At 39.4% G+C, this 11,213-nt stretch overlaps 1 protein-coding gene across 1 annotated transcript; it reads left to right on the forward strand.

Annotated features, from left to right (window-relative positions):
• The first annotated feature begins 4,690 nt into the window (after positions 1-4,690).
• On the forward strand, positions 4,691-9,325 carry crybb1l2 (crystallin, beta B1, like 2). The gene is given in 9 exon segments (XM_034688440.1): positions 4,691-4,786; positions 5,146-5,197; positions 5,200-5,260; positions 5,865-5,958; positions 5,960-5,998; positions 6,125-6,142; positions 6,144-6,268; positions 8,603-8,652; positions 8,655-9,325. Coding segments are annotated over 9 exon segments (645 nt in total). The 3' UTR covers positions 8,765-9,325.
• The last annotated feature ends 1,888 nt before the right edge of the window (positions 9,326-11,213 follow it).

The raw sequence follows: 11,213 nt of genomic DNA on the forward strand, positions 1-11,213 counted from the left end.
TAAAATGTAAGGAAAAGAAATATTAAACAGGACATCACAAGTTACTGACTATGACAACAATACGTACAGCTATACAACAAAACAGTGATGGACAACACAACAACAGGATAACAGTAAACAGCTGGGCCATCCTATTGTTTATGATAAGTACTTTGTGCATGGTAACAGTAGTATGGATGAGAGCCAATGATGTATAAAGCCTGCAGTGTACTAGTATTCAGTCAACTAACAGGGTCATGCGTATTTATAAATTAGTAAATAGACTTAGATAATAAAAAGCTCTCACTGCTTATATATGGTATGATGTGTCTATGTCAAACCCAACAAACTGCTACTTGCTTTAATGTTTTAATTATGAAAAGTCTCCTATAGCTCATCACTTTGGCTAAAGAGCCATCGTTGCTATAGAAACATCCTCCATAACCTCACCCCACCTCGTCCTTGGCCCTTGACATTAATCAATAGAGAGATTCAGGCAAGCACACACACACTTGTACAAAAAAATAGTGAAGTAGTTGCGTCAGACAATACAAAATTGACCCCAACAGTATCTGCCAGTTGACTGCTCTGTGACTGCTCTGCACTGACATAATGTATTTATCAAAGAGAAAGTTTGCAGTTTATCATGAAACTTTCAAACCCTGAGTTTTTACAGGTTGTGAATGCAGATGTCTTCTCACTCTCTGTATTGAGCTCACAAACTCTGCAAGACATTGCACCAGAGAATTGACTACCTTTTACTTAATAACATACATAAATGTAACAAGGGTATGCGTATACACCTGCACAGACACACAGTGCAATCAATAATGTAAACAGTGCAATTAATTTGATCTATTTATTTATTTTTTGACTTATTTTATCATTTTACTGTGCCTTGTTCTTATTTCATTGTCAAATTTCATTCTTTAGATGTTAAATTCTGTGCTGCCATTTTGAAGAGGTGCTAAACTCCTTTCATTGTTTCACAACAATGACAATAAAGATCTATTATGTTGTAGTCTATAACTAACAGGCAATTATCTGAAGACCCTCAGTATTAATAAACCAAATGTGTCTCTCAGTGAGTGTGATACCGAGAGCTGATCGCAATTCAACACTCCATTCATTTTCAGCAGAAGATTGCAGGTGATATGAAGGACTATATGATATATGAAATGTTGAGTCAGGAGCAATGAACTGCTGTCTATTTCTGGACTTTAGGAGGAGGATTAATAAATGTATATTAAATCTGAAGGTGTGTATCAACACTTGGACATACATTGAATGTGTCTCATATATTCATAAAGGAGCTTTGTTAAGTGCATGTTTTTTTTAAACAGATGAACAAATGAATGAGTCTTTTTATTATCAGCTTAGCTGTGGTATCTTTTAACAGCTGAACATGTGCAGTCTATACAGTCTAATATTATATATAGGGCTGATACTGATTTTCTTAACACCTAAAGTTCTTTACCATGAATTCCACAATCATTTGTGCAGGATAAAAACACATTTTCCCATTGCGGCAGCAGAACATTGTTTGTGTCTGGCGACCAAGGCTTTGACCGAATCACTTCTCACACATTTTTTTGCATGCAGAAAGCAAGGAGTGATGAGCTACTATCTTAAAGCTCTGATTGAAGCCTGCAGGTGTATGCAGGGAGATGATGGGGCTGAAATTTTGAACCCAGCACTGACACAGGGCTGCGATGGCAGAGCAGAGGCATTGACTGGAATACTTGCATCTTAAATTGATTGCCAAATTGAAAGGGGAGGGTATGTTTGTCAGGTGATTATGAGACAGATGATGTCAAATCAGCTGATCTGTGGTTGACTGTTTGATCTAACTTGAAAGAAGCACCATTAAGGAGGGGTCCATTTTATTTCCTCTCTTGTCAATGTTTAATATATCTGTCAGTATTTCCATGTTACAGTGAGGATTTCAGTTAAAACAACTGTATCCTGCCATTAAAAAAATATCTGTTCAGGTTGGAACAGGAATTAATCCAGTCCAAAGTGAAGATCTCAATCAGTCACCTCGCTGTGAAGGAAATGAGGATGCTTAAATCAGAGATGTGCCCAAGAGGTGTCCTTCTTCTCACTGTTGGAAACTGTTTCCACCTTTCTATGACTCACTGCTGTGACCGGAGACTGTCCGGCAGCCAGTAGGAGGAAGGTGTGTGATTCATTTATCTCACACTGATGCTCACTCAGGGTCTTGGGGCGATTCATATGGTGTGAATTTTGAAGCTGACCACTATTTCCAATAAATGTATATCCGGAATCTCTGATGTGAACATCTCCCACCGTCCCTCCTGTCATATTTCACATGTTAAGCCTAATAACGGACTAAGAACATGTGGCCTCGCCTGAGCAACCGCAGTTCGAGCTTCATCAGACTACAGTTACTGTGTTCCCTCCTGTGCTTTAGAGGAAGAATGTAATGGACTTCCTCTTGCAGAAGACGCCCCCAATATTTAACGCACCTACACAAGAAAAAAGGCAGAGGGGTTTTAAATAGCTTTCTCCCTCCATGATGAGCAGAGACCTAGATTATTGTCCATACACACTCCTAACTCTTTGCACACCCAGAGGTGGAACAGCAAGGTTATTGCTTCTTACAGTTTATTGCTTTGCTTGTTATTGTTTGTCTTGCTGCCGGCTGATTACAGCACTGTAGGGAAGAGGTGGGAATTATTCTGTGACAGGCTGTTAAATCTTCACCTGGTCAGCCTAGCTGCCCTTATTAAGACCCCTCTATTGGGGTAAGAGAAAAAGACTGTAGCTAACTGCAGTCTAATTTAACAAAGGCTGCACTCCCTCTGAAGCTCATGAACTCTGATGTTATCACCAAATTATTTTACAGTTATTCTGTCTTTTACTGGGTTTTCAGAGGCCAATAGTAAAGTATATTGATTTTCACCTTTGCTCACATTCTTCTAATTTTTCGACCAGTATCAGCCTCTCTTTCTGCCCCACTGTCTCTCTCTTTCTCTCTCTCTCTTTGATGATGGGGTATTTCTATTCAGTGGGGGCTGTGAGCTCAGCGAGTTTGTTTCTGTGTATATAATCCCCTCTCTCTGGGCGCCAGCATATAAAAGCTTCAATGGGCCCGGTGCACTCTTACACAGAGCTCCAGCCCTGAGTCTACTCCTTTACGCACACACTACCACAGGTAAGACAGTGGACAAACTCTTTCAGAGTGAGGAAGAATAGAAAGAAGAAACCTGATGTAATGCATAGCAATATGAATCGTCATGCTAATACTTATATCTGAATCTTCACTGGTGAGCCATGAAATTCTTGTTTGTTGGTTCAAACACAACACTTAATTTGAGTGAGTGCTGAGCTTTAATTTCACTTCTGAAAACGGAAACTTTGATCTTTAAAAAAATGTATGATCGTTATCTGAGGAGTTCTCTTTTGATTTGAAAGGAACAAAGTCTGTAAGTAGGATTTTCTTCTTCTCCATGTGTACCAAGAACTTGTATATTTGATGATTATTAGTATAAAATGTTTAACATTTGAAACTACAGTAAAAGTGGCAAGATAGAATTTGTTTTTATTGAATATTCCTGTTTTTTTTGTATGAGACAGACACAATATGAATAGACAATCTGAATCAGTGTTTATAGCAGATGATACTTTGCAACACCTGTCACTAGAAGGGCTTTTGTGAGAGTAAAAGATCAAAAGGGTAAATTAAAAGGAAGAGCTACAGCACGATACAATTAAACCCATTTAGCAGTGCCAAAGCTCCAGAAGTCTGACATGAGTGCAGCTTTGTTGCTGGATTAAATTGGGTTTAGTGGCTCTCCAAAAAGTTTTCAATAAGTTTCAAATGACTGGGATGTGAGTTCCAGGATTTTACTTCCATGCCAGAAAAAGCTGTGTGAAAGAATGATGTTTTGCAGAATGAAAATTGATGCAGCGTTGCAGTCTCTTATGCATTTGCAGAAAGCTGAGGAGTAAGTCAATGCAAACATTTTAAAACAAACTCTACATAATAGAGATCAATAGAATCACTCAAACTTAAGATTTTGAATTAACTTAAAATGTGGCAGTTGTGATGTCTAATTTTGTTTCTATCCAGGATTCCAGGCCTGATTGTTGAGGCACAGGATTTGATTAGTGAATGGTTTTGGAGACCAGGCAGTTAAACCGGTGTGGTCACGCTTTAACTGAATTCAGCTTTGAAAGAGGAAAACCATTTGTTATTTTATCTTGGTGACACTTTCAACAACTTTTAGGCAACTTCTAGTATCTTGGATGATTTGTACTAATTGAGCATTACCTAAAGATAGTATTTTACCATCCTGAAGTTACTACCATTGTATTATTCTTTGTTTAAGCAGAACCTGCACTGAATGAAATGTTAAAAGCGTAAACATAATTCATAAAAAAACTTTGAATTTTGGTCAAATTAAGTTCAAAATCTGAGTCTACAAGTATTTTGTGACTGTTGTTAGTAATGCACAAGGTATTGTGTTGTTTTAATTTGATGCATCAAGCTGTCACAATGATTTCTTTACTTAAACTTTAGAGTAAAAAGAAAATATTTTCATAGCCAATAACTTATTTTTCTTTTTTAATTAACTGAAACACACTGTGCAATTCCCCAATCCATCCAAATAACTTTAAAGTCCCTCAATGTGACAGTAATAATAGGCTGCAATTAAAGACTCAGTCTTCTTTCTTCTCAGTCATCATGTCTGCAGGAGGAGAGAAATCCAAGTCTGCTTCCCAGACTGATGGGAAGGCGGCTCAGAACAAGATGTCTGAGACTGGCATGATGTCCCACAAGGTACACTACACCCACACACAAATGCACACCTCATGAAACATGTACCACAGGTAATAATTACCTAAAAATATACTGTGCAATCCTTTTCACACCATGAGAAGCAGCTGGCATCACACTAACAGTTACCTTCTGGACTGATGTCTATAACCATGACCTGTTGCTTCTTATCTGACAGTGAGGGGAGGTCGATAACCATAACTGATAGAAAAATACCACTTTAGACTCGGAGAGAGCTGTTGAAAATTCACACTCATTTAATTCACCTCTTTCTTGTAGAGTTACTTTTTCCTCGATCAAGGCCTTTCAGGTTATACTCTCCACCTGTACCAATTCTTTCTCTCTCTCATTCACTTCGCTAGATGAGTGTGTTTGACCAGGAGAACTTCCAAGGCCGCTGCATTGAGATCACCGGGGTGTATGAGTGTGTGAGATGGGGATGGACAAGGTGCGCTCCCTGCGTGTTCACAGTGGTCCGTAAGTAGCCTGTGCATTCGCAGCTGCACTCACACACCCACCTAGATCCATATAATGTACGAAACACACCCACTCTTTAGAGCAGAGAGGTTATTTAGCAATTGTACCCCCTCATTATGTGACATTTCACACTTTGCATTTTAAGCATGTAGCTGATGCTTTATATCCTGGCTGTTTTACTGGAGAGAACAGTAGGAGAATGAACTTTAAAAATCAAACTAATGCGATTAAGCAACATAACTTTTGGAATGAAGTGTAGCGCAATAATCAAGAAACAATGTGGAACACTAAATATGAAAATTATGATTAGAAGGAGATCATTTGTTGGTTAAGGACAGAACTTATAATTACAAGTATACAATTTTACCCAATGATTCTCATTATGTAACAGTCTCTTATATCAGGCTTCATAGTGCTGGAAGCTTACAAGAGGCATAAAATAAATTAATGGTCAACACGGAGGCAGAGGAAGCTCATTTATTGTACATTTTTCTACTCCATCATGTGTAAAAATCATTGGAGTGCTCACTTTAAAATGTTAATCAAACTTGTAGCTCTTCACCTTCCTCCCCTCTTATCCTTGTAACCTTTCCTCTCCTCTCAGCTTCGTGGGCTTTGAGCAGATGAACCTCTGTGGAGAGATGTTCATCCTGGAGAAGGGTGAGTATCCTCGCTGGGACTCCTGGAGCAACTGCCAGTAAGAACGACTACCTGCTGTCTTTCAGACCTGTCCGCATGGTAACCTTGTACTTCACAGACTATTGCAAATGATATCCATGCATGAAGAGCACTCAGCATTGCTTCATCTTCCGTCTCACCTCTTTAAACTTTCCCCCTCTTTTTCTGTCACCCCCGGTTCCCTAGGACCCCGAGAAGCACAAGGATCTCCCTGTTCGAGATTGGAGAGTTTAAGGGTCGCAAGATGGAGATCATGGACGATGATGTCCCCAGCCTCCCCTCCTACGTTTTCACTGATAGAGTTGGCAGCATTTTGGTCAGCTGTGGAACGTGAGTGTTTATGCAAAATATAGAAGACAGACTTTGCATTTTTCTGGGAAAAAGCCATTGTTTTTTTTTCCCAAGACTTGGATTAGATAATTTATATAATTTTCATGTCCTGCTGCTCAGGAAGATTGAGTCAAGGCTTGCATCTTAGGACTGTAAAAGTTAGTCTGACTACCAGCACCTTTAAGCTCACAAACAATAATTAATGGAGGTTATACTCTGCTTGCAGGGTGATCACAGCTATTTCTGTTCTAAAGGTGCCGTTGGTAAGCATCCTGTAAACCACGACTTTTGGGTTTTTATCCTGATTTAGAGATACTGTGAGGAACTGTCATGATTGTGTTGATTCCTGGTGACCACTTGGACAAAATCAGGAGTGTTCTCCTTGGATGAAGACTACATTTCCCATGAACTCCCATCCCCACTGCCATAAAGATGTGGCTCTATAGCGAGCATGGGCATTTTTTTGTGGAGGCTAATGAATAGGTTACAGATCTTCTTTATTATACTACCTTTCTTTGATCAAGACAATTTTTTGTAGGAAGCAGAGTGACAAGGTGATGTAGCTGCATAAAATTATTAACAGTTGTGTTTGTGATTGTGATTAAGATTTTTTACCATTAGTTAGCTTACATAAGGTGATCAGAGGTGCTTGTCCAGTCACAGCCCTGTTGCCATGATGTGTGCTTGTAGAGTTGTCATGTCTGAAACAATACTTCTACAGAAAACGTTGTCTCTTTGCTAATCCTGCTTCAATATCAGCCATGAGTGCGGAATATCAACTTGGCTTTCTTTGTAGAAAGGTTGGAGGAAAAACCTGCGCAAAATTTCACTTTAGGAATATCCAAACGTGTCCCTGACATTATCATTTTGCAACTGCAATCATGAGGAGGCATCACTTAAGAGTTAGTGAGTGCTTTCATTAAACCAAAAAACATGCTACCAAGTGAACTTTATAGGTCAATCAATCAATCAATCAATCAATCAATCAATCAATCAATCAATCAATCAATCAATCAATCAATCAATCAATCAATCAATCAATCTTTATTGCATAAAGCCAAATCACAACAAACGGTTATCTCAAGACGCTTTTACAAACATAGCAGTTCTCGACTATCCTCTATGTTTAATTATTAACAAAGACCCAACATCAAGTCAGGATAAGACTCAGTCTTATCTCATCTTAATCCACCATGTGCATTGCACCTTGCAGTATTTAGTTACAGCAGCAAGGAAAAACTTCCTTTTAAGAAGCAGAAACCGCGAGCAGAACCAGACTCATGTTAGACAGCCATCTGCCTCGACCAAGTTGGGTTTGCAAAGAGGGATAGAGGAGAATAGAGAGAGAGAGAGAGAGAGAGAGAGAGAGAGAGAGAGAGAGAGAGAGAGAGAGAGAGGAGAGAGAGAGAGAGAGAGAGAGAGAGAGAGAGTGATGAGATGAATAGTAGTAGAAGTAGTAGTAGTAGCTGTTGCCGCTTGAGTCCAGGTGATGTTGGCTAACCTGATAAAGCCCGAAAAAAGGTTTCCATGTTTCTAGTCTCATGCTAAGCTAATCGAACTGCTGTGGATAAGTAGCTTGATGTTTAGCAAACAGAACTGATCTTCTCTTCCAAGTCTCTACATGGACATGGAGGCATTATTCTCAAAACTGTTCCTTCCATTTAATTTTTCCATTCAGACTATAGAGCTATAACTCAGTTGTCTCCACTGTTTTCTGCATTTTCAAACATTGAGACAATTTTCCCACAGTGTCAGCAACAACCAGAAACCCTGCTTTTGTGGAAAAAAAAAAATCATCTTAGTGTGTTGCTACATGTGTCAGACAGTTACCATATCTATGTCGTCATTCTCAAACAGGGCAAGATAATCACTGACACTGAGTGTTTTTTCTGTGAGCGAGTTCAGGAATAGAGGCTTTTCATCAGCAGCTAACAGAGGGTGTCATGAACGTCAGCAGCTCTCAGTCTCTGTTTGTGCACGGAGGTGTGGAAGACAGCAGACAGTTTTATTAAATACTGTGATTACTTCATTTGTTGTGCCGTAGTGTGCCTGTAACAAACAGCTGGAGGGCCGTCTGCCCCGTGGTTTCACACCTGACAGCATGACGAAGCAGCTGATGTCTTCATTTGATGGATGTTTATCCTCTCTGATTGGTCAACAGCTGTTTGTCAAGCAGCTTTTTCTCACTTTTCACTCGTCACTTCCTTTGACCTTGTTGGTTTTTGCTCCTTGAGTCTTTACAGCACTCTCTTTGCTGGAACTTTCTGTCTTCAACCCTACAGCTTATCTCCATTATGACAATGGAACCTGTTCTCTTTCTGTTTTTCACTCCAGTTTTGTGGGCTACCAGTTCCCCGGATACCGTGGCAGCCAGTACCTGCTGGAGAAGGTGAATTCAGACATTTCAATGAGTTTGGTGCCCGCAGCCCCAAGATGCAGTCTATTAGGCGCATTCGCGACATGCAGTGGCACCCACATGGCTGCTACACTGTGTGAAACTCAGCGAGGGCGAGGAAGAGAGGGATAGGAGGAGAGATGGAGCACATAGACAGAGGAGGAGGGAGAGCAAAGAAGGAGAGAAGAAAGGAGAGGGTGTAATGCTTCTATTTTCCAACTATCTCTGGGCTGTCAAGGTACAGGACAGAGGGAATACAGCAGGTTGATATTTTCGATGTTGCAACAGTGTAAGCTAATGACAAAGGATGGTTCATTCTAAAGAAGGAGATAGTTACATGAACTACTGACACTGTTTCTAGTCACACACCCTTTTTGTCCTCCCTCACACATCATCTGTTTGTCAGCTCACTTCTCCCCTCTCTCCTCTCCTCCCTCACTTCCTCTGTCCCCCTCAAACTACTATTCCGCATCTCACCATGTCAGCTGTAACTCAGCCCATTACAGACTGAATGATGTGTGCCAGTTTGGATCTTTGTGTGCTCTTGTGTTAAGGAGCTGAGACAGTAAAAAAGCTACAAAAAGATACGTGGCCAAAATCCTCTGTGCTCAGACCCTTTAACCACATCAACTTTGAACCCAAATAAAGCATTTCACACCCTGCTCCAGTTGAAGTCGTATCTTCTTTCACAAATGTACATCACACATGCATGGACGAACAATGAGACCCCTTAACTAGATTTGCAGTGCTGGTTGATAACAGATTCTTGTCTTATAGCCGCCAAAATGCGAATATCTTTTGTCCTCCCATAGATATTCTTTCAGTGACAAACTCCCAATAAACAATTATCAACAGTGTTTTCCCTCTTTAACATCAACTTTTGCTCCCCACATTTCCTGTCTCTCTTCAGCTATCCTGTCCATAAAAGGCGAAAATGCCCAAAAATATAACTTAAAAAAGAAGAAGCAATACCTGTATTGGTTTTAAGCAGACATTTTTCAATCATGGAAGGGCAGTGACTCTCGTGTTAGTGTTCATACTCTTGCCCTTCCTCCTCTATTCTGCTAATAAGGTACAGAATGCTGCTGGAGCCACATCTGTCAACCAAACTATCTATCTATCTATCTATCTATCTATCTATCTATCTATCTATCTATCTATCTATCTATCTATCTATCTATCTATCTATCTATCTATCTATCTATCTATCTATCTATCTATCTATCTATCTATCTATCTATCTATCTATCTATCTATCTATCCATCTAAAATAAGAGAGGAAATAAGATAGTGAACTGAAGAATCAGCTGCTTCCTGGATTTGTTTTTGTTAGTTCACCACGCATCCTCTCGCAGTCTGATTTCTCAACATAATGATGCTGCCAGACACAGATTTGATTTGTGCTAATGGATTAACATTGGTAATGAGTGAAAGACGGTGCTCCAGCTCCTCTAGAACTCTCTCTTCAACAGTGAATTATTAATTCATCTTTCTCACTAAAGAGAATATTAATGCTGTGTTTGGTCTGCCAACGTCAGCACCAAAATGGAATTTTCCAGCATTTGCAAATTTAATGAAATATTATTGATTTTGGCTGTGTATTCCTCTCCCCCTTAGGCTCATCAAATATTAAAAAGGTCCAGACTTCATTCTTCATGATGTTTCCTGCACATGCTTTCTGTGTGGTGCAGTTTTTCCTTCATCAGTGATGATTAGACTTTTGGAGAAGTTGGCTTTTAAGTAGCTGATGGGGCTTCAATTTCAGAAAATACAATTAGGCAAGTTTCAGTGAATCATATCAGGATGTTATTCAATCATTGCTGAGCAAGAAGTGACTGATCTCAAATATGATTCAGTATTTCCTTTCATCTTGAACTTGATTACTTTAGTATTATGATAACAGGACCAAAGTTTCTATGAAAAACAGGATCAAGGTTTCTATGACAGGTGAATGCACACATGTCTGTGCTATTGCCTTCACTAGGACTCCCTCGTAAAAGAGATTGTGTTTCTCAAAGGGACTATTCCAATGTTAAATACAAATTATAGTTACAAATAAAGACGAAAAAGCAAAGAGAAAAAAATGCTGTGATAAATGGAGCACAATACTGACTCCCATGCACCAACTGACACAAAGAAATAAATGCATGAGAAACACTTAGTGGGCTAACAAAACAGGTGTAGTCACTAAAGGCAGATTACTGCTGATAAGTGCTGTAAACATGTTTATTATTGCTGCAAAGTTGGGCATTTAACGCAGGGTCTTTTGGGAAACATCTTGCTTGTGGGAACAAAACTCAAAAATGTATTTGCAGGAACTAGAGTTTTTGCAAAGTATCAGATCAGTTTGAACTTTACTTAGGCAGATCAGTGTGCCTAAGCAAAGTTTTGCCTCAGAAAATGTACATTATGAATTCTGCAGCATATCATCTTTCATTCCGTGCATTACCTGGTGTGCTTCATTTTGTGTAAACCTTTCAATCTTATATAGTTGGACTAAAACTATGAGAACAGTATAGAACAGATAGCGACAGTACTGTGCCATACTCA

The sequence above is a fragment of the Notolabrus celidotus genome, chromosome 7, assembly GCF_009762535.1.
Source record: "Notolabrus celidotus isolate fNotCel1 chromosome 7, fNotCel1.pri, whole genome shotgun sequence".
NCBI classification, from domain to species: Eukaryota; Metazoa; Chordata; class Actinopteri; order Labriformes; family Labridae; genus Notolabrus; species Notolabrus celidotus.